This window comes from Sceloporus occidentalis, unplaced genomic scaffold, assembly GCF_023333645.1.
Source record: "Sceloporus occidentalis isolate IW3139 unplaced genomic scaffold, rSceOcc1.0.p SCAF_7, whole genome shotgun sequence".
Taxonomy (NCBI): domain Eukaryota; kingdom Metazoa; phylum Chordata; class Lepidosauria; order Squamata; family Phrynosomatidae; genus Sceloporus; species Sceloporus occidentalis.
In genome coordinates this window covers 27,296,899-27,321,272 of record NW_028316987.1, presented here as the reverse complement: position 1 = coordinate 27,321,272, position 24,374 = coordinate 27,296,899, and the positions used below count along the sequence as shown (strand labels likewise).

The following is a 24,374-nucleotide window of genomic DNA, read 5'->3' as shown; positions in this document are numbered from 1 at the left end:
AATTGGTCTTCAAAGGCCTGGCAAAACAACAACAACAAAAAAGTCTCACCTAACTGTGGAAAGTTAGCAAGGACAGTACCAGTCCAGAACTAGCAGGCCCTTTCTCATGCTTCCACCAGATGTACCTATGAGTGTGTTGAGCCAGAGAGAAGGGCCTCTCAAAAAGATTACTCTTCACAATTTGTTTTACAGTAGTCTGAACAGGATGTGGCACCACCGCTAGATCTTACGTCTCTAGAAATTAATAGAGGTAGCACACAAGCCTTAATTTTGCAAATGCACCCCTGGTCATTGCTGAAACCTGAGCTTCTTCATCATGGTCTCTGTGAAGCACACAAATGAGTTTTCCTGTGCCTGCACAAAGCATATTTGGAACTTTCTAGAGTTACTAGAAGTGTTTTGGTGGTAGCCCTGCCCAATTTCCAACTGCCTTATTGGCTCTCTTCCTACCTAAACCCTCAGTTCCTTTTTGTCCACTGCAGCAGCAGTGTCTGAGGTACTCTTCAGAGTTTCGTTTTCCTGTCAGACTTTAAATTCTCCAAATGACAAGATCAATCTGTTTTGGTGGTTATTTCTTCATTCTTCTTTGCTCTTTGTTCCTATTTTAAGAGGAGCATTGTGATTTCTGATGAAATAACGAACATAAATGGCTGTTCCCCTTTCTGTTTGCACTTGGCAAAGGCCTAGCATATTACTGAGGCGAGATTAACTGCTCTATTGTATGCTCAGCCTATCGGAGGCTTTCGGGCAATTGGTAGCTGATCTACTTTGGACAGATCATCAGCTGCTTGTTTCCTGCCCTACGGTCTTGATCCTGCAGATTTCTTGGACTGATTGGCCCTCAGGTGGTCTTATTTGGCACTTACTCCCACACCGGCCAAGAAGCGTTGGGTGGTAGCCAGATCATCATTACTGTTGGCTGTAGAACACGCTGATACTAGTCTTGCAGAGAAATATAAAGGGCCCAATGTCAGTACCATTCTTCATGTTGCATGAAAGGGATCGGATGCAGCCGGCCTTTCAATGTCTGGGGCCCATTATTGGTACTGCCTCTCACTCCTCTGCTCTGCCCAGGTGAATTCGAAGCCGTGATTATTCCCTTTGTACAGAGGACAGTCCTGGCTCATGCTTGGTTGGATTTGGGACCATGATTACCCTCTCTGTACCGAGGGCCAATACCATGATACACTCTATGCCACCTCTCACCTTGTTCAAAAAGAACTATGGTTAAGGCTGCTGCCTTGGTATCATGGGATGGTGCCATCATTGGCTGTATACAGTTGTCACTGCCTATGTGATTACTTCCTCCATGTAAGAACCAGTATCATTTCCCTCTTTGTGCGGTTAAGTTGGAGGACATGGTTCTCCCTCCATACCGAGGGAGGGTACCACCACTCGCCTGGTATGAACCCCACTAAGGATGTGGTTACTCTTCTGTACACATGGTAATAGTTATGGATGCCTTTAATGACCGGCTTCTTCCTTTGTAACAACGTCACTTCCTTCTTAACGTCCCTTACTTTGGACAGCCAAATTTGACAAAATGGTTACTCCCTATGTACCTAGGGGCACTGCCATTACACCCTCTAGGCCAAGGGTCACTAATGTTGCTTACTCCGTATGGGTGGCTCTGAGGATATCCCTCCATACTAAGGGACTGTACCCTCGTTTGCTGAGTACAGACATATCAGTACATGGTTATTCCTCTGTTCTGAGGACTACTAATATCATTTGTTCTGGACCAGACCTGCACAACCTAGCAGTAGACAGGGGCCAAAATTAAAATAGATTGACCTCTTTGGGCTGCAGATAGGTGGAGGTGGAACTGTCTTCGGAGCCTTGCCTGGCAGCCACCTCACAAAACTCAAAGGACATGTGGGTGTGTGAGCTGGTGCCCTCTTGAGTCCCTGAAACTCAGAGGACCTGGGTGTGTGTGAGGTGGTCCCCTCTGAGTCCCTGAGACTTGGAAGACACAGGGTGGGTGTTAAGTGGTGCCCTCTGAGGGTTGCCATAAGTCAGAAACAACTTTTGCCACCAGACTTGGAAGATAATCTTGTCTTCCTCTCCGGCACTCCATGTGGAGTAGTTTTTCTCTCCAGGCAACCGGTGATCCAATGCCCCTTTTCCCCACAGGATAGGCAGAGCCCCAACATTTTGGTTTTCCTGGCACTTCCAGATTCTGGATGGTCACCTATTGCTGTGGTCTTCTTTGGCAGTGGCTTGGTCATCAGCTCCTGCTGCCATTTTGCCAACTGGATTGTCTCTTTGACCATCTTGTCTTCCCCTGCCAGCAGTACCTAGTCCTGCAGGGTGGGAAGATTGTCTTGTGATGGTGCCCACTCCATAAGGGCCAGTTGCGGCCCATTGTGGAAGTATTGGACCTTGGTGGCCTCCAGTCAATCAACAATCTGGACTGCCAGGCTTTGGAACTCCTTGGCATACTCAGTTACTGACTTTGTTCCTTGCTCAAGGGATATCAGCTGGATGCGAACCTTCTCCACTCTGAATGGAGTCTTCTAACCTGGCATGTAGCCCCAGAATAAAAGCCTGTAAGTAGCTGAGTATGGGGCCCCCTTCCTCATATAGATGCACCAACCAGTTCATGGCTTCCGCCTCCAGGTGGGTAGCCATGTACCACACTTTCGAAGCTTCATTGGAGAAAGTTTATGCCCGCTCATTTATGAAGCCTTCTACCTGAACCCTGAAGAAGAGCTTGAGGGGTCACAACTACTGTATCCAGCAGATCTGGTTGTGTGGAAAGTGCTGAGTGTCCAGCAGCAAGCACCTGTGGTTCTTGTCATGACCACTTTAATTACTAACCCTATGTTCCTTTTAGGACAGCATCATTTTTACCAACACTATCTTCCTTTTAGGACATCCTACCACTGCCACCAAATTGTCACAGCCACTTGTACATTTAACACTATTTTTCTTATTAATTTGTGATCCTGCCAACTCTTTGTGACTGTCACTTTACCCTCAAAATATGTTTTGACTTGTTAGTAGCATGGTAAGTATTCAGGTTCCAGATGAGTCTTTATTAACAACAATAAAACTTTGGTTCACATATTGAGCTGTTTTATACACTTGTTACTATTATGGTTTCTTTTATACACACTCTCTCTAGAACAAATAGGTTAATTTCACTTAAAACTCACACAATCTTTGTATTATGTTCCCTTCTCAAATTTATCTCTACTCTAGCCAGCTAGGCTAACAAAGGCCCCATACAGACAGGCCAAAATAAAGCTGCTTCGGGTCACTTTGGAGATATTCTGTTTAAATGATGCAGGTGTCTAAGAGTCCAGAAGCCACGCCAAAGTTACACTCCAGTCCTAAGGACTGGAGCGCCACTTTGGCACATCTTCTGGACTCTTAGGACACATGCATCATTTAAACAGCATACCTCCAAAGTGACCTGAAGCAGCTTTATTTTGGCCTGTCTGTATGGGGCCTAAATTCCACAGGATAGCCCACTCCAGTAATTCTCTCAGAATTCTTGACTTCTACCAGTAGGTAGACCCTCACTTTTGGACTCTAACTGTCCCTGTCTCACACTGGAACCCAGTGACCAGAGCCAGTTACAGGGAGCATATAACTCCTGTATTGAAACAGCTTCACTGGCTACCGGTTCGCTTCCGAGCACAATTAAAAGTGCTGGTTATGACCTATAAAGCCCTACACGCCTTAGGTCCAGACTATTTGAAAGACCGTATCTCCTCATATGAACCACTAAGAGCCCTAAGATCTTCAGGAGAAGGCTTTCTCTTGGTCCCACCACCATCCCAGGCTTGCCTGGTGAGGACCCAAGAGAGAGCCTTCTCAGTGGCTGCTCCTTCCTTGTGGAACTCCCTTCCATGGGAGACTAGGCTGGCCCCCTCACTGCTGGCCTTTCGTAGGCAGGCAAAGACATTATTGTTTAAACAGGCCTTTTGAGATCTGGCAGGCTTGGTTTTATTGGGAGACGAGAGGGTTGGACTTGGACTTTTTAATTTTAACTCCGTATGTTTTAAAAAATGTTATATTTGTAATTTTTATGATTTTAATTGTACAGTTTTAACTTATGTTTATATATGTTCACCGCCTTGGGTCCCATTCTGGGAGAAAGGCGGGATAAGGACAGGTTGCTTAGCTGTAACGGTATTTCTTCGAGTGGTCATCTGCGAATACATACAAATGGGTTTCACTGCACCTGTGCAGTGCTGTTCGGAAACTTCTGGAATCATTGGGCAAAGTACACTTTGCAACTTTTAGTAACTTTTTGGTGGTAACCCCGCCCACCCGTTATAAAGCCCCTGCGTTCCCGCTCTTTCCCCAGTTCCGAAATTTTTCGCTGCATTAGCGACATGAGAATGAGCCACCAAGAGCAGGACACAGAGGGGAGAACGGGTGGGATTTGTATGTATTCGCAGATGACCACTTGAAGAAATACCGTTACAGGTAAGCAACCTGTCCTTCTTCTTCGTGGTCTCTGCGAATCATACAAATGGGTTTAGACTGACAAGCTTAGTTAAGCGGCAGAGGGAATATCCAGAGACCAGGTCGGGTTCAAACAAGACGTATTTATTTACACAATAAACCTTGAACGCAAAACACTGTGTCTATACCTTGGAACCTGGCACCCATTGTGCAACACACATGAACAGGCACATTGTGTAACACAACATAACACGGTCATTGAGCAGTTCAATAAAAGGAACCAAATTGAGCCCTGAGACTTAGAGCATTAAGTCATGCAGGACTTAAAAGACAATTCAGTAAATCTGCAAGCAACTGAGAAACATCTGCATAATCATGTAAACAGTTTGAAACATTGGAAAAACAGTGCAATCAATGCAAACCTGAGATCAACACTGCCCTCCCAAAGGCTGCATCCCGTTTGGCCCTGGTATCCAGCCTGTAATGTCTTATGAAAGTTAAGGGCTGGGACCAAACAGCAGCCTTGCAGACATCCTCCAAAGGGATGCCGGACAGAAAGGCGGAGGATGCCGCTACCGCCCTTGTAGTATGAGACCTAACCCTGGCCGGGAGAGGTTTGCCCAACAGTTCATAGCAGAGATGGATGGTACCGGCCACCCATTTCGAAAACCTCTGGGCAGACATGGGCAGTCCTTTCTTCGGTTCTGAGTAGCATTGGAAAAGTTTCTCGGAACGGCTCGAACCTGCAGTTCTGTCCAAGTAAAAAGCCAGGGCCCTCCTAACGTCGAAGGTGTGTAGCCTGCGCTTGGCGTCAGAGGTCGGGTTGGGGGCCAGGGTAGGTAGGACAATGTCCTGACACATATGGAAGGCAGACACTACCTTAGGCAAGAAGGTGATATCGGTACGGAGGACAACCTTGTCCTTGTGAAACCTGAGGAAAGGTTGGTCTCTCCGCAAGGCACAGAGTTTGCCCGCATGGCAGGCAGAGGTGATGGCCACAAGGAAGGCAGTCTTCCAAGTCAATAGTCTCAAGTCTGCTGTGGCCATCGGTTCAAAGGGCTTGCAAGGCAGCTAGAACATTGTCCAGGCTCCAAGCCGGCACCGGTACCGACACCGGAGGGTGCAGGTTAGCACACCCCTTCAGAAAACCCTTGACAAAGGGGTCCCTAAAAAAGGAAAGCTTGCCCTCAAACTGAAAATGGGAGCAAATAGCAGAAAGGTAGCACTTGACTGACGAGAGGCACAGCCCCGCATCCAGGAGCGCCATGAGAAACTCCAGCAGCATCAGAGTCATTACTTGGGCAGGAGAAAGTCCTCTCTCTGCAAGGAAGAGGCTGAACCTCCTCCATTTGGAGGCATAGGACTTTCGGGTGGAAGGCCTCTGGGCAGCAAGGATCACCGCCCTCACCAAATCCGACAGCGATGTTAGGGATGGAGCTTCCACGCCACCAGTGGTAGGATCTTGATGTCCAGGTGCAGAATCAGCCCATCTTGGATCGACAGCAGGCCCGTCCGAAAGTCGAGCCGGAGGAACACTCTCCTGGAGAGGTGGAGGAGGGACGGAAACCAAGGTTGTCTCGGTCACCACGGGGTGATGAGTATCGCGTCCGATTGGTCCGTTGTCTTCTTGGACACCACCCTGATGATCAGAGGGAAGGGGGGGGGAAGGCATACAGCATTTCTCCCGACCAGACGAAACCGAACGTGTCTCCGAGGGATCCCTCTAGCCATGTCCTGGAGCAGAACTGGGGACAGTGGCTGTTCAAGTCGGTCACGAAGAGGTCGATCTGAGGGGTTCCCCACCGATCAAAGAGGTCGCTGACCATCTCTGGGTGAAGCCTCCATTCGTGGCACACTGATGAAGATCTGCTGAGGCGGTCCGCCAACTCGTTCTCCTCCCCCGGCAGGTAGATCGCTTGGAGGAGGACCTACCTTGGGATGCACCAGTCCCAAATCCGCAGGGTGATGTTGAGCAGAGTCTTGGATTTGGCGCCCCCTTGTTTGTTGATGTAGCACATGACGGTTGTGTTGTCCGTCCTCAGGAGGACCACCTTGTTGCAGACACTGGGCTTGACTCAGTGCTTTCTTCACTGCAAGCGTCTCGATAGCGTTGATGTGGAGATCCTGCTCCTCTGGAGACCACTTCTCTTTTTTTGAAGAGATCTAACAAATGAGTGCCCCAACCTTCCAGGGAAGCATCTGTTGTCAGGGTCATCTGTGGCTGGGGTTGGCTGAAGGGCATGCCGACACAGACGTTGCGGGAGTCTAGCCACCATCTCAGGGAAGAGGCTACGGGCCTCGGGACCGTGAGCCACCTGGCAGGAGAGTCCTCCATCGGGTTGAAGACCGAAAGGAACCACGATTGGAAGGGACGGAAGCGAAGTCTCGCCCACGGCATCACAAAGGTCGTAGAGGCCATGTGACCTAAAGCCACCTGGACGTCTCTGACCCTCACCCTTCTGTGTGCTAGGCAAAGTCTTACAGAAGCTGTCAAAGCCTGGAAATGGTCCTGAGGGAGATAGGCGATGCATTCTTCGGAGTCGAGGATGGCCCTGATGAACTTGGCCTGCCTGGTCGGAGTGAAGTGGGACTTGTCCTTGTTGACAACCAGTCCAAGAGATGCCAAGAGATCCAAGGCAAACAAGACCGCTTCCCGCAGCTCTCCGTCTGAGTCGGCGGCAAACAGCCAGTTGTCCAAATATGGGAAGACTCTGTAGCCCCTTTGATGGAGGTAGGCCACTACCGGGGCCATGCACTTCGTGAAGACCCTCGGAGCCGTGGCAATACCGAAGGGGAGAACGTTGTAGTGGTAAGCGACGGAGCCGACGGCGAAGGTGAGGAATCTTCTGTGGGATTCTCGAATCCCTATATGGAAGTAGGCATCCTTCAGGTTGACCGTTGCAAACCAGTCCCTGGTGAAGCAGAGGCAAGATAGAAGCCAAGGTTACCATCCAAAACCAGCGATATTCAAGAAAATAGTTCAATGCCCTTAAGTCTAAGATGGGCCTGATACCACCATCCGCCTTCGGTACCGTAAAATATCTGGAGAAAAATGCCTTAGAGAGCTGGTCGGCCTGCAAGGGTGAGACTGCCCCTTTGACAAGCAAAGTGCGCACTTCGTCGAGAAAGGTGTCCGAGGGAGGAGTGGAAAGGAAAGCTCCAGTTGGAGGGAGCTCTTCAAACTCGAGGGCATAACCCCTATGGACAATGTTCAAAACCCACGAGTTGGTTGTAATGGAGGCCCAGGTGTTTGCAAAGGGCGTCAAGATATCGAGGAACAGGAGAGGGGATGGGACGAAGCACACAGGAGCCCTTCAGGACCTCTTCTTCCCCTGGTTGGTATCCTGCCGGCGAGACTTTCGGCACCAGGCGGGAAGGTTGCGCTGGCCAGAGGAGGAGGACAACTGGGAGGGGTATCTCTGCCTCTGGGTCCCCTGCTGCTGGGGCTGACGGTCCTGGTGGAAAGCCCTCTGTGACTGACCTTGGGACTGCCACGGACACTGCCTTCTCTGGAACAGAGAGATAGAGGATGACAACATGCCGTGTTTCTTTGCCGCCGCCTTCATCCTGAACTTTCGGTTCAGCCTCTCATCGGTTTTGGCGTGGAAAAGATCCGATCCGTCTAATGGCATGTCCTCTATTGTCGATCTCATGTTCACGTTGAGGTCAGACCCCCGGAGCCAAGCATGTTGTCGGAGGGCCATCGAGGCAGCCATGGCCCTTCCAGCACAGTCAGCCACATTCTTGGAGGCAGTGATCAGCCAACTGCCTATGGAGTCGGTCTCATCCCTGATTTCGACCAGCCGCCGCTGAACGTCATCTGGGACATCTGGAATGACCGGTGAGATCCCTTCCATGAGTGTCTGGATGTAAGCACCCATGCACGCGTTGTAATTTATGGCCTTAACGGCCAGGGCTGCAGCAGAGTAGGCTTTCCTGGCGAGGCCATCAATTTTCTTGGCTTCTCGGTCAGCGGGAGAAGTTGCCTGCTTTGGAATGAATGTTTGCTGGGCCCCTTCCACTAAGGCCAAGTTCTGGTTAGGGTGGTCGGCCAACCAAGAGCAGCATGACGGCAAAATCCTGTAGAGAGACTCGATTTTGCGCGAGGAGCCCACCAGGGAGGCAGGTGCATCCCAGGACCTCTTCACAATGGTCTCGAGAGATGGGAGCAATGGGATGGAGGGCGGTGTCGGGACACGGCTGTGGACCCGACGCTCAACGGGGTCTCTAGCTTCCTCCTCGGGATAGGACAGTTCAATGTCCAGTGGCCTCACCATTTTGATAATGTGCTCGTTGAAGGAGCAGACATCATCGGTGGGAGAAGACGGCTTGGGATGGTGCATCCGCTGCGGGGACCCCTGTGGGGAGGCGTCTTCATCTGAAGGTTCATCCGAGGAAGGCAGGATCTCAGGCTCCGAGTCAGAGTCCAGGAGCACGGCCTGGTCGGGCTCCCACAACGGGATGGAAGGCTGCACCACAGACTGCTGGGCTGCGGAAGGGGCAGGAGGTTTAGAGACCGACGCTGAAGGTTTGCCTCGGTCAGGAGCCACGGGACGGAGGTTGAGCATGGCCGTGAATTTCTGGAAAGCAAGCTCCCTCGGTACCGACATGTAATAGCGGCCCATCTCGGAGTTGTAAAACATATCAGAAGGATCATCCTCGAGGAGCTCTTCTCCAGCAGAGCGCAGGACCGGCGAAGGTGACTCGCGACCCGAGGACCGGGAGACCTCGCCACCCGAGTGGACAAATGGGACAATCGGCAGCTCTGGGAAGTCAGGGGTCGGGCTAGCTGGTCGGTGCCGAGAAGACGGTCCCTCAGTGCGCGACGCCCCTGGAACTGGGGTCTGCCTGGAGGATCCCTTGTCAGGGGAGCGGGGCCTCTTGGAAGCATGATCCCTCTCTGTGGAGGACGACCCCATCTCCTTCGGGTCCCGAGTCGAGTTGGACTTCTTTGAGCTATGGTCAGCTGAGGTCTCCGTCGAAGGCCTCTTCTTTTTGGAAGATCGAGGAGTCTCTCCATGGTCCTCGGGGGGGGGGGGGGGAAGAAAGGATTTTCAGCCAATTCGGACAGGACAGCGACGCCAGAGGGTTGCGACTTGGCTGCCTTGGCCTTCCCGTCAGAGGCGGGCCTTGCTCCCGAGGTTGCGGTACCCCTCGATCCCAAGGTTACGGTACCAGAAGGCTTGGAGGCGCCCCGAGATGACCTCGATGTGGACTTTGAAGTGGAGGCCGCCTTATCTGGGGGCTCGGCCCCATCTCGTCTCTTGGAGCAGGAGCCTTCGGGAGATGCCTTCCTTGCAGAAGCCAATTTCAGCTCAGAACCCTCAATCCCTGATGGTCTGTGGGGGCGCTTGGAGGGTTTGTTGGTGGTGCTGGATTTCCGAGAATCACGGGCCACATCAGAGGCAGCACGAGGCTCGCCAGAATCACGGGCCACGGAAGTTGCTGGAGCAGACACCACACTGGAAACACTGGCCCGGGACAAAGATGCAGGGACCGAGGCTGAAGCCGTGGGAGCTGATGTTGGTCAGGAGCCCCTCTCCTGGATCTTGCCCTGGGCAATGGCAGAAGTCAGCCGGGATTCACAGTTCTTCCTGGCCTGAGATGACAGCAACTTGCACAAGGAACATGCCTTAGGGTTGTGGTCCTTTCCCAGGCAGAGGAGACATGAGGAGAGGGGGTCCTGAACAGGAACCTTGCCTCCACACACGTCACATTTCTTGAAAGGCGCCGGAGACATCCTTACCGAAGTCGACAGTTTAAAGTGAGAGTCCAAAAATCGAGATCAACAAGCCGAGAGTCCAAAGTTACCGAAGGTCAGAAGAGAGGGAAAAGCCAAAAACGGTCCGAGGTCAAAACAGTGATTCCGAAAAGAAGCTAGCAAGAGCGAGTGAAGTTCCCTAGAGCAGCTAACGTGGCGGAAAAAAGGAACTGGGGAAAGAGCGGGAATGCAGGGGCTTTATAACGGGTGGGCGTGGTTACCGCCAAAAAGTTACTAAAAGTTGCAAAGTGTACTTTGCCCAGTGATTCCAGAAGCTTCCGAACAGCACTGCCAGGCGCAGTGAAACCCATTTGTATGATTCGCAGAGACCACGAAGAAGAAAAATAAAATAAAAATAAACCAACAAATCCTCACTACAACTATACCTCTCTGGATTTAACTGAAACCCTATCTGACTTCCAGATGTCACCAACAGACCATTTAGCAACTTCAGCCTTTGATTTGATTGGCTGCCTCCAGCTCACATTCTACTGGTGTTGCTTGGCTGGCCCATATCTGCCAGCTCTCTTCCTATTGGTTGTTAATAGGCTGGGCCATCTCTGTTAGCTCTCCACAGTTCTGGGGTCATTCCTCCTTGCCCCTGTTGGAGCAGCAACTGGGCTGGTTGTCCATCCCAGTACAGCTTCCATCTTGGTCCTGCAACAGTTCTTTCATCATTCCCCACATAGAATGTAATTATTCCTCTAGCGGAACGATTCTGGGCTCCCTGTCCCCCTCAGCCAACGCGTAGGGGCTTGCTGTGCCTCCAGCTCGTGTATCCCATATCAGGAATCTCATGGCTCAGTATTGCTTCCACTTCTGGGTTGTGCCTTCAGTCTTAAACCAGGTCTCTAGGCTGGTCTTTGTTGGAGTGGCATCGAGCCCTCTGGTTTCCCATTGACCACTGAGCTTTCTCCCAGACAAGCCATTGAAGTCCTCCCTAGGATGGCTTCTAGGTTTTGGATGTTCAGCTCTTCCAAAGCCACTGCCCCCAGGTCACACAGCAGCATTTCTTCCATGGTGGCATCAATGGTGCTGATGTCTTCTTCCATATTAATTTGCTTCACCCAAGACTTTAGGGACTTCTGACCAACTATCAGTTCTGATATCCAATGCTCAGTCAATCAAGCTTGTAGGTGAAACAAAAGGCAACTGTCAGAACCACTTCTTGGTCAGACATAAAGATCCACCCCCCACAACACAATAAAGGAAGGTGAACCAATAAACTCTGCCCCCATACTTCAACCCATTCCCATGACAACCTTCTAACAGTTCCCAATCTCCCTCTGGTATTGTAACAGTTAAACAAAACAAACAGCTTCATTTATATACCGCTTCATACTGAACTAACAGTGTCTAAGTGGTTTACAACTGTAAGCTAATTGCCCCCAACAATCTGGGTACTCATTTTAGTGAACTCAGAAGGATGCAAGCCTGAGTCAAGCTTGAGTCTTTTTGCTGGTACTTAACTCACAACCTTACAGTTTTGAGTGAATGGCTGCAGTACAAGCATTTAACCACTGCGCCACCAGGGCTTTTCAGCAGTCAAATCAGAATACTCTCATACTTCAGCATAAACAAAATATAAACACATGGCAGAATCTATAGATTTTGACAATGGCAAGACTTCATGACCTTGAGGTCTCTTCCAACTCCATGATTCTTTATTTCTTTGACTTCATGATTCATGTACAATCTGGTTGGCACTATACCACTCTTGGTATATTATTTGCTTATCCTATCAGATCACATGTACAACTTTCTTTGGGAAATACTACCCTATATACTCATGTATAAATCAACCTCATGTATAAATTCGCAAATTTGATAAGCATGCCCACCTATTTTTTCACAGAAGTAATTGATAAAAATGTTGAATAGCACTGGGCCCAGGACAAAACCCTGTGGCACCCCATTGGTCACTTCTCTCCAAGATGAAGAAGAGTCGTTGCTGAGCACCCTTTGGATTTGTCTGGTCAACCAATTACAAAGCCACATTTTACTAGCTTGTTTGCCAAAATATTGTGAGGGACCTTGTCAAAGGCCCTACTCTGAAATCAAGATATTCTACATTCACAATATTCCCTTCCCTTCATCTATCAAACTGGTAATTTTATCAAAAAGTCTGGCATGACTTGTTTTTGAGAAACCCATATTGACTTTTTGTGATTATGACATTCCCTTATAAATGCTTACAGCTGCTCTACAATCTTTTCTGGTATTGATATCAGGCTAACTGGGCGTTGTACAGGTCCTCTTTTGTGCCCTTTTTGGAGATAGAGACAATGTTTGCCCTCTTTCAGTCTGCTGGGACTTCTCCTATTCTCCGTATATTCTCAAAGATTATTGCCAATGGCTCTGAGATTACTTTTGCCAGTTCTTTTAATACCACTGGATGTAGTTCATTTGGTTCTGCAGACTTGAATTTGTTTAGATTAACCAAGTATTCCTGTTCTAGCTCTTTACATATTCTGTGCTGCATTTCCTCTATTGCTCCATTTTCTTCAAGTTGAACGCTTTTTTCCTTTTGGGAGAAGAGTGACACAAATAACGTGTTGAGTAGTTCTGTGTTTTCTCTATCCCCTGATAGCATTATACCATCTTCTCCATATAATGGCCCTACTACAGTGGTCTCTTCCCTTACGCGGGGGATCCATTCCGGACCCCCCCGCGTAAGGGAAATTGCACGTATGTTCGAGCCCCATTAAAGTCAGTGGGGCTTGTGCTTGTGGTGGCGCGGTGGCATATGTGCGCACAGGCACATGGTCCATTACTCTTTCTGGGGCGTGGCACTGCTTCTTCCAGCGCATCTTCCAGAGTATGTTGGAAGCTGCGTATGACATGGGTGCACTGTATTTCCTCATTCTTCCTTTTGCTGTGGACATACCCCAAAAAGCTCTTTTTATTGTTCTCAAACTCTCTAGCAAGGCTGAGCTCATTCTGCACTTCAGTTTTTCTGACTTTACCCTACACATGTTAGCTATCTGTTTGAATTCCTCTTTGGTGATTTCCTCCTTTTCCATTTCTTATACATTTAAAACTTAGCTTAGTTGAAAGTTCTTTAGTCATCCATCTTGGTTTCTTGAGACAATGTCCATTTTCCCTCCTCATTGTAATAGTTTGAAGTGGTGCCCTTAGTATCTGTGTTTTGAGAAACTCCCATCCATCCTGAACTCCCTCCTCATTTACTATTCCTGACCATGGGATCACCCCCACTATCTCCCTAAGTTTAATGAAATCAGTTTTCCTAAAGTCTATAATGTGTGGAGTTTATCACACTGGGAAAAAAGACGAGAGCATAGTGGGATGCTTTTGTCAATATCACGTGATTTGACAAAGATTATCACACAACATTGCAAATATCCTGTGATTACAATAAAGAAGAAATATAGGCTGCTTTTTATTCACAGGATTTATTCATGGGATGGTGCTATAATTCCTCTTTATTCACAGGATAATCACCTGATATTTGCAATGTTGCACAATGTTATGTGATAATCTTTGCCAAATTGCATGATATTGATGGGAGCATCCCGCTATGCTCCCATCTTTTCCCCCAGTTTGATCAACCCCTGTGTCTGACTATGCCTGACTTTTCCTTTCTACTGTATAACAAACTCCAGGAAAACTTGATCACTTCCACCTAAGGATCCCACCACTTGCACCCCATTAACCAGGTCATGCCTGTTTTGTAGGTTCATATCTAAAATAGTTGATCCCCTTGTTGACTCTTCCACCTTTTGGACAATGAAATTGTCTTCCAGAGAAGTGAGGAATTTGCTAAACCTTAAAGTTTTGGCTGAGTGTCACTTCCAGCAAATATCCAGAGAATTGAAGTCGCCCATCACTACTACATCTCTCCTTTCTGAGTGTGTGGTCATCTATTCTAGAAAAGCATAATCCAATTCCTGAGTTTGATTTGTAGTAGACTTCCACAATAAAATCCCATGATTCAAGAATCCAAATAGTTCTTGACAGCACTGTCTGCAGAGCTGGTTGTTCACCTCCCCTATTTTCCTCTCCCTTCCTGGACTGTGCTTTCAGCTGGGAGAAGAGATGAGATGACAACCTCACCCAACTCTTTCAGCTTCCTACCCAGAGCCTGATAATCCCTTATGATATTATGAAGGCTGTGCCTTGCAGTATCATTGTTTCCCACATAGACCAAAAAGAAGGGGTAACCGTCAATAGGCTTGACAAATCTTGTTGGCCTTACTGTTATGTTATGGATTTTTGCCCTGACAACACATCTTTGTAGACATCTTGTCAGGTCTGCTCACCACTGCTTTTGCTGCACCCCTTAGCAAGGAGTCCCCCCACCATCACCATGCGCATCAGCCTTAGCAGTGGCCATTCCCTGTGCTGATACTTCCAGGTTCTCCTGCACATTCCCTAATGACCGGTCCTGCTGCTTTTCTTTGTCATCCCTGATAAGAGAGTGAGCTTCAAATCGATTCTGTAGCTGCAAGCTCATAGAATGATCCCTGGTTTTCCTACTTCTGTTTGTCCTATTCCTGCACCTGTCTTCTTTTTGTGGATGGGAATTGACTTCCTCCACAGAAACTTCCTCTGTGTGTTCCCCGTCCAGGACAGTCCATTCTGCTCTGTCCAGGAAAACCTCTTGCTTCCTAACATGTAGAAATGTACACACCAGGCCTCCAGCTACTATACCTTCTTTTTCAACAGAGTAACAACTTGCACTTGGTGCAGGTGAAGTTAGCAACATCTTTCAGCAAAAACACAAACTTATCAAAGGTATTGCAGGTGATTGCAGCAGCTCCCTCAATGTCCATATTCAGTAGCTTAAGCAGTCATTGTAACAGGACTCTGGGCTTCCTCCTTAAAATTCCCTACTAAACACTCAGGTAAAACATGTTTGTTGGTGTTACCTGTTTGCCAATCTCCAGACTATATAGGCTATAGCTTTATAGTAAGGTACTGGCTGCTAGCTCCTCCCCCAGTCAAGTTTCTGACTCACTTCCTCTGAACAAAACCCCATGTCAGGCTCCCGATTGCCACCCACAAACAACAAGAGGCTGTGCTTATAAAAAGTAACAGCTTTATTGAAAGGTAAAAGTATAGGCAACAGAAGTGACTTCTTTGTCAGGAATGAAGATACATAGTTACAGATGGGTTATATAGTCCCACGAGCAGACCCACCCCCATAGAGCAATAAAGTTAATTAATTGGATCAGTCTTTCCCGCGCAGTGAGGAATCTCCACCCCGATGACGTAGTGTCCTCTCGTCCGGGCTCTCTGGCCTGTTCCCAAAACAATTAAGTTCTCACCAAGCGTTATCTCCTCCTCGCACCTGTGGCCTTGAAACCCAAAAATCCCTCACCACTAGACTAAGTAATATAAAACCTTAACAAACTATGAATATATGTAAGAATGGTTATATATCCCATCACCCCCACAACCCAACGTACATGGTAGCATATTAAACATAACAACAACATATACTAACATCATAAACATACTACTATAACAGCCTATAAGTAGTAGCATTAACTCCTAAGGTTTAACTCACCCCTCCCAACACAAGAGCAGTCTCTGCCTGGCTGGGTAACTCCCTAACATTGTAACATTCCAATCCTAATAATCAAGCACAGAAGCTAGCCATCTATCTATCATCTTCTAGTATATTCTAACTAACCAATATATATCAAACCCATTATGTCCTTATTCAAATAATATCTAAACAAAACCCTAAACCAATAATCCCTCTGACAGAAACCCCAAATGAATATATAAATGACAAATGATTATATGAATGCAGGGGAGTTCTGACACCCCACCTCTCTGAGACCAGGTGCTCAGGAAAGGGACTTGGAGCTGCACCCAATAGAACAGAATGCTAACAAGCCCACAATAACACCTCCCCTCAATTCACACAGAGAGGAGGTCCTCCTCCTCTGGACATGCTCCAGCTTGTCCACATCCTTACTGAACTGTGGTGTTGAGTATTGTACACAGTATTCCAAGTGATGTCAGGCCAAAGCAGAATAGAGTGGTTCTATTACTTCCCTTGATCCAGACACTATCCTATTGATGCAGCCAGCGATTTCATTAGCTTTTCTAGCTGCTGCGTCACACTGCAGACTTATGTTCAGCTTGTGGTCCACTAAGGCTTTTAGATCCCTTTCACATGTACACTTGTTAAGCCAAGTGCCCTCCCCCCAACCTATATCTTCTGTACATTTTAGGGGTTTTTCCCCTGCCTAAGTGAAGTACCTTACAATTCTCCCTGAAATTCCAAAATTTGTCCCCCACAAAAGAAATTCAAAATCTAAAACACCCTGGGCCAAAGCATTTTGGATAAAGGACGCTCAAACTGTAATATATAAATGAGATTCCCAGATTTGAAGAACTGAGTACGGCAAACCCTAATTTTAGGGTGTTGGAACTAGGCTTTATAGTAACTCTGATATGACTGTATCATTATCAGATGTTGATGAGAGAATGAAGCTAAATGCTATACATTGAAATGATGTATGTGTGTGTGTGTGTGTATATGTGTGTGTGTGTGTGTGTGTGTGTGTGTGTGTGTATATATATATATATATATATATATGGAGAAAGAGAGACAGTTATGTTTTATTGTTTTTGTCTCTGATTGTATATATTTGATATTTGGTGGAAAGGGTTGTATAAATAAATGTTATGGTTGATGTTGCTGCTGCTGTTCTCCACTTAAAATCCAATCCCAACTCCACTCTACAAACTTGTTGCTATAAAGTATACAAGTATAAAACTCTCTGACAAGAGAATACAATCTTGAACATAGGACCTGAGAAGGGGACTGATGATAGGACAATCCCTGAACTCTTTCCCCTACTGTAATTTTTCTTTTCCCATGTTAATCTGTCTTTCTACCCAAGGAGAAAAGATAGTGATTTAATCTTTTCTCCTCCACAAGTGGAATACCAAATTGAGGACACAATTTTAAGTAGAAAGATGGTAACAGATAAAATATTAAATTCTTCCTCCCTCTAATTACTTCACTTATACTTGCAGCTATTTCCTGATTGAGTTTAATGGCCAATTTAACCCTTAGTCCTAAAGCCATGTATTGAATTCACAGCAGAGCCAAGATTTGAATCAGATTGATTGCTCACTTGATCAGCCACTGTATGTTGCAGCAGGACTTTGTATAATGCATGTTCCCTCTTTTCCATAGTTCTCACAATATAAATCCACCACAACTAGGTAATTTTAGGTCTTAAATGTGCCCATGGATGAGTTGTCAAGAACATAATAGTATTTATTTCTGCTCCTCCTCCATTATTCCATATTTATATAGTTTCTGTATTAGAATAAAAAACGATCAGACAACAGTTTGTAAATGTAATTTTAAAAAAAATACTCTGACCATGTGCAGTTTCACATTTTGAGCTCACTTGAATAGTTGCATCATCAGGACTAAAAGAATAAAATGGAATTTGCTTTAGCAGAAACAGAAGGGATGGGGGTAATTTCTTGAATGATGAAAGAAGAAGAAAAAAGCTTAAATTCTAGTGACGGAACTAGGCCATTCCCTGAATATAAACTCTTAACTAACATATCTTCAGGTCTTGATTTCTCCTGTATTAATAATGGGGAAATGGAGTCTGCTTTTCTCAGTACTATAAAGTTCTTCAGTGAAAATATTCAAAGTCCCATCTGCTAATATTATTCCCTTTTTTATCCTATTTATTTCTGACTTTTTCAGTTCTGCCATCAAGAGCTCAGTCTGAACCTTCTCTGAACTATAGAGGTACTGTAAAATGAGTCTTGGGGAGAAAGGATTCACTTTTCCAATTTTTCTTCTGCATGACTTCAATGACTAATGCATTCAGATTCACTGTATTACCTACTATAGGCAAATAATCCAAGCACATTTATTTCATTGATTCATTATGAGCAAGAATATAATGTGGAAAGTTTTAAAATCTGTAACCTGAAACAAGTGCAATATCTAGCAACACATTTCAGAGCCATTTGTACATTCAGAGAAAATAAATACTGATCCCTGTTTGGCTGCTTTTGTCCTCAGATTGGGATTTGTAAACAAGCCCCCAGTCTCTTCACATCTGTCTATTGTCTTAGTTTTATTAGTCACCAATTATAAATAACAATAAAGCATGCTTAGTGTAGACTATTTTACGTTGCTTTTGAAATAAAAGACACTGCATTAGCTAAGCAGATGCACAGTCCTAACTAATGGCAATTATTTATATAGAATAACTGTTTAAACCTTTGGGTGTATTTTTCTGCAATGCGAGTTTTTTATTCATTTATATCATGTAAGTGCTTCTGCGATGCCTTGATATGCCATTTAATGCATTTTAATATCTCAGCTTCTGATAATTTTGTTTCACATTTTTACTTGTGGTCACTTTAAAAGAGATGGAAATTGGGAATATTGGGAATATTGTACAGTAGAGAGACCTAATTTCTAAACTTCTTGTGGGATGTGCCATTTTATTTATGCACAGTATAAATTACCTGTTTATGTTTTTTTTACTTGAAGATGTTAACTCAGAGTTGTGGAGTTGGAAGGGGCCCTATGAGCCATCAGGTCCAACTCCTGCTTAATGCAGGATCTACAGCTAGAGCATCCCCAGCAGGTAGCTGCTCAGCCTCTTTTTGAACACATCGAAAGGAAGACCCCAACACCTCTCTAGGCAATTGGTTCCATTGCTGAACCTCTCTCATTGTCAAGAAGTTTGTTGTAGTGTTCAATTGAAATGTTCCATCCTGTAACATAAAACCAATAGATTTAGTACCTGCACATTCGTTTGTGGCAGCCCTTGAAGCATTTAAAGAGTGTAATCATAATCACCCTGCAGTTTTCTCTTCAACAAGCTGAGTCTGCCCAAGGTTCTCACATTTTAATGTCGAGAGGAAAGTTATATATTTGGGTATTACATTCATGACAAAGAATACGGATCCTTTAAAAATATATTTATATTAAAATCTGGAATGAAATTAAATGAGATCTAACTAGATGGAAGAACCTAAAACTATCCTTGCTGGGGAGCATAGCAGTAATAAAAATGTCAGTCCTACCAAAGATCCTGTTTCATTTATTTATTTATTTATTTATTTAGGTATTTATATCCCGCCCTTCAGCCCTAATGGCTCTCAGGGCGGCTTACAATTATTATTTTTAATCAGACAGTTCCCTGCCCTCAGGCTTACAATCTAAAAGACACGAAACAAAAGGAGAAGGGAATAGTGGAGGGAAAGGGGATGAGGTCCAGTGGTTCTTCTCTCCTTCTGAGGCCTGGACCAAGGCAGATGGATTGGAGGGAGGGCTCTTCCTTCTTCCAGGCTAGTCCTGATGGAGCTGGACCTGCCTGGTGAACTCCCTCTCAGGCCGGCAGATGGCAGTTATGGAGGGCGGAGTCTCCTTCCTCTCAGGCCGGCAGATGGCAGTTATAGAGGGCGGAGTCTCCTTCCTCTCAGGCCAGAGGATGGCAGTTATGGAGGGCGGAGTCTCCTTCCTTCAGGCTAGTCCTGATGGAGTTGGACCTGCCTGGCGAATTCCCTCTCAGGCTGGCGGGTGGCAGTTATGGAGGGCGGAGTCTCCTTCCTCTCAGGCCGGCAGATGGCAGTTATGGAGGGCGGAGTGTCCTTCCTCTCAGGCCGGCAGATGGCAGCTATGGAGGGCGGAGTCTTCTTCCTCTCAGGCTGGCGGATGGCAGTTATGGAGGGTGGAGTCTCCTTCCTCTCAGGCCAGCGGATGGCAGTTATAGAGGGCGGAGTCTCCTTCCTCTCAGGCCAGCGGATGGCAGTTATGGAGGACGGAGTCTCCTTCCTCTCAGGCCGGCAGATGGCAGTTATAGAGGGCGGAGTCTCCTTCCTCTCAGGCCGGCGGATGGCAGTTATGGAGGGTGGAGTCTCCTTCCTCTCAGGCCAGCGGATGGCAGTTATGGAGGACGGAGTCTCCTTCCTCTCAGGCCAGCGGATGGCAGTTATGGAGGGCGGAGTCTCCTTCCTCTCAGGCCAGCGGATGGCAGTTATGGAGGACGGAGTCTCCTTCCTTCAGGCTAGTCCTGATGGAGTTGGACCTGCCTGGCAAATTCCCTCTCAGGCTGGCGGGTGGCAGTTATGGAGGGCGGAGTCTCCTTCCTCTCAGGCCAGCGGATGGCAGTTATGGAGGGCGGAGTCTCCTTCCTCTCGGGCCAGCGGATGGCAGTTAGGGAGGGCGGAGTCTCCTTCCTCTCGGGCCGGCGGATGGCAGTTAGGGTGGGCGGAGTCTCCTTCCTCTCAGGCCAGCGGATGGCAGTTATGGAGGGTGGAGTCTCCTTCCTTCAGGCTAGTCCTGATGGAGTTGGACCTGCCTGGCAAATTCCCTCTCAGGCTGGTGGATGGCAGTTATGGAAGGCAGTGTCTCCTTCCTCTAAGGCCGGATTTTTTTACCATTCTGATTTTGGTAAAGGACAAACCATTCCGTTCATGGCAAGATGATATTCTGATCTTTATTTGGGCCAGCAGGATATCACGTATAAGAATGAAGCTCCTACAAGATGTTAAAGCAAGAGTTGGGTTTGGAGTTCCACACTTAAAATTATATTACGACATTTGCTGCCTAGAATGGTTGAGAGAGTGGGTCTTACAATAAAACAGACGGCTCCTAGAAGCTAGCAGCAACCATTTTGGATGGCACACCTATCTATTTTATGATATGGCTAAGGTTAATTGCTACTTTGAAAATCACATACTTAGACGAGCATTGTACAGAATTTAGATCAAATACAAAAGATACTTAAATCAAGGTTTTCACCTTAAATCGAGGTTATCACCTACAGAAGCTTTCCAACATACAGAGATAATAACAGAAGGCGCATGGCTGAAATATGCAGCTATTTGAACAAGAGATTCAGATAATAGATAAGACTAAAACCACGGGAAGAATTAAGTGAAAAAAGCTATGAAATTTCTTGGTTTCCCTACCATCAACTGGTAGGGAAATTTAAAATGGACTCTAAAATGGAAGGCTTCTTAACAAATGAAATGGATAAAATATTGACGAAAGAAAATGACAAAATCATATCCAAACTATATAAAAAGATTCTGGAAATAGAAATGCAAGATGAACCTATAAAAGACTGCATGATCAAATGGTCACAAGAAATGGGGAGAAAGATACATCTAAGAGACTGGGAACTAAATTGGGAAAAAGAATAAAATACAGTGTGCCCGCATCATACGCGGCTGCTGAAAGCTGTGCTGGGAAAAGGGGCAATGCACCCCATAAGGAGTAATGGCATGCACGCATGTGGTGCATGCGCGCTGTTGCGCCGCCGCGTACATGAGACCCATTCATTTAAATGGGGCTCGAGCATAGGCAGAATTCCCTTTACGAGGGGGGGAGGCAGAACAGATCCCCCGTGTAAAGGAAAGGCAGACTGTATACCTTGTCAGTAGATGTTAAAGAAAACTAATACAAAATATAATTTAGATAGTATTTGACCCCTGAGAAACTTAGCAGAATTTATAAAAACACCGACAACAGATGTTGGAAATGTAAGAGAGAAAAGGTCACCATGTTCCATATGTGGTGCAACTTTCCCCATACACACTCTATTACATAACAATTTAGTTATGAAAAACATGTCCAACCTCGAATAAGTTTGATGACCGTCTGAAAGAAACATAAAATCTTTCCTATCTCCATGTTTCATTCTCCAAATGAAATTCTGGAAAATTAATAAGGCCATCCCCTAGCTTACCAAAATATGATTGTGGCATAATTTATTTCCTTTTCCCCCCCATATGAGTTACTTGCAAAAATAGAATGTGAGGTTTCCATTTCTTAATAGAAGACCATACATTGTACCTTTCACTTTGTGAATCTAAACCATTTACATATAAGGATATAATTGTGATGGTATACATTTTTTAATCTGAGCACAGTAATTGACCTAGTTTATATGAAGTAAAGCAAAATATCACTGAAGCATTTCTAACAACACTTAAATTGCAGTTTCATTTGATTGACAGAAAAATGTTAATGGTATCCTAGAACCATATCATAGAATCATAGAATCCTAACCTTCCCTCCCTCTCTCTCTGCCTCCCCATGTCTAAACAAGATACTGAAAGTGATGGCCTTCTCACTTTGCAATAATGAAAGTGCATCCTTATTGGCAATTTTCAGGTGTCAAGATAGCATGCTTCTCTTGTAGTTGAGCTCTCCCCCCCCCAGCTAGTCTTAACTAGTGAATAAGAGTATTTGTTCATTTCAATTACTCAATATATTAAGCAGGTCCTAGATGAACAAAGTAGTACTATAAATATTACTATAGTAGATATTACTATAATATTAAGGCATAACAGTTAATGGGTTAATGAAGTTCCTAGCTTACATTTCTAAGCCATGTAGCTGTTTTTATCATTTCTAGCAATCCTGTCAGTTATAGTCTTAAGTATCTTATCATTTCCTTTAGTGACCTTGGCATTTAGGGCTGGAACAGATTGGCCACAAAAGCCAGCTTCTGGGCAGCTTGGGGGTGTGGTGTTTTGACACCACCTCCCCAAGATGCCCAGAAGCCACACAACCAACCACACAGGGGCAGCTTCAACATGCTCCAGGGGTATGGCATTTTGACATCGCACCAGAGCACCCAGAAGTTGTGCCAGGGCTGCCTAAGGCAGCCGAAACCTGGCTCAAATAGGAGTGGATTTTTTCCACTCCTATTCGGGCCTGTGGTGGAGGGCACATTTGGGACCCCAGCGTGTGTTTCCCCCAGTCCCAAGGTGTCTTTGACAGGGGCAGCTTCAAGCCAGCCCTTCCTATCCATCTGTTCCAGCCCACAGTATCTGCTTCTTGTCTTCGGAGCTGAGCAGATGGGGAGGATAGCAAAGGCTGAGCCCGTGCTGTTCTGGCCATGGTGCTTCCCAGAGTTGTTCCACAGATTGCTGCATGGACAGGCAGGTGTTTACACACCCATCCCCATAATGACCCAGGACCCACCCCATGGCAAACAGTGAGTCATTTTGACCCTTGTTAAGGCCCTGGGATTGGGTTGGATTAATAAAATCTGCATCTGCTCTGCTGGTTTTTGAGCTGGCACGTTAATGGTCTGCAGCATCCAAACAGGATGACACAAGGGTGGGGGGAACATGGGCCTTTTGGCCTGTGTGGACAGCACCTATATCCGCTTCATTAAAATCAGTATTAGGCTATTTTTCATTGATCCATGGCTGCATCTTCACTCCAATTTGACATCACTAACTGCCATAGTTTAATGCTATGGAATTCTTGGAATTGTAGTTTTGTGAGGCATTTAGCTTTCTCTGTCAGAGAGGTCTGATACCACAAGAAGCCCTCCCTTCAGCCACCAGCCCTCCCTTCAGCCACCATCTTGAAGGGGAGAGAGGCAGGCGAGCTCCAACTGCCTTCCTCGAAGAGGACCAGCCCTCCCTTCAGCCACCATCTTGAAGGGGAGAGAGGCAGGTGAGCTCCAACTGCCTTCCTCGAAGAGGACCAGCCCTCCCTTCAGCCACCATCTTGAAGGGGAGAGAGGCAGGCGAGCTCCAACTGCCTTCCTCGAAGAGGACCAGCCCTCCCTTCAGCCACCATCTTGAAGGGGAGAGAGGCAGGCGAGCTCCAACTGCCTTCCTCGAAGAGGACCAGCCCTCCCTTCAGCCACCATCTGGGAGAGAGAGGCAGGCGAGCTCCACCAGGCCTGCCTGGAAGAAGCAGAGCCCTCCCTCCGGTCCATCTGCCTTGGTCCAGGCCTCAGAGGGAGAGAAGAATGCTGGACCTGATCCCCTTCCCCCTAACCATTCCCTTCTCCTTTTGTGTCGTGTCTTTTAGATTGTAAGCCTGCGGGCAGGGAACTGTCTGGTTAAAAATAATAATAAATGTAAGCCGCCCTGAGAGCCATTAGGGCTGAAGGGCGGGATATAAATACCTAAATAAATAAATAAAATAAAGCTACAAATCCCAGGATTCCATAACATTGAGCCATGACAGTTAAAATGTTGTCAAACTGGATTATTTCTGCAGTGTGGATGCAGCACAAGTAATAAGTGAGAGAGAACATTTTGACTTTCTCCCTCAGGAATATTTTATATAGGGATATTCAAATGGCAGTTCTCCAGATCCGCCAGTTTATTTTTTAATTCTCTAATTTCATTCTGCATAGCCTTTTGATTTTCTTTATGCTTTAAACTCACTTCTAGTTCTTTGCCTATGGTT

General features: G+C 46.4%; 1 protein-coding gene across 2 annotated transcripts in view; it reads left to right on the top strand.

Moving 5' to 3' along the window:
• Positions 1-24,374, top strand: part of COBL (cordon-bleu WH2 repeat protein) — a 192,699-nt gene that overhangs the window by 53,252 nt on the left and 115,073 nt on the right. For both annotated transcript variants that reach the window (XM_089532471.1, XM_089532470.1), the window contains exon 5: positions 17,892-17,936. In XM_089532471.1, coding sequence (XP_089388597.1) covers positions 17,892-17,936 — 45 coding nt within the window. The remainder of the gene's footprint in view (positions 1-17,891; positions 17,937-24,374) is intronic.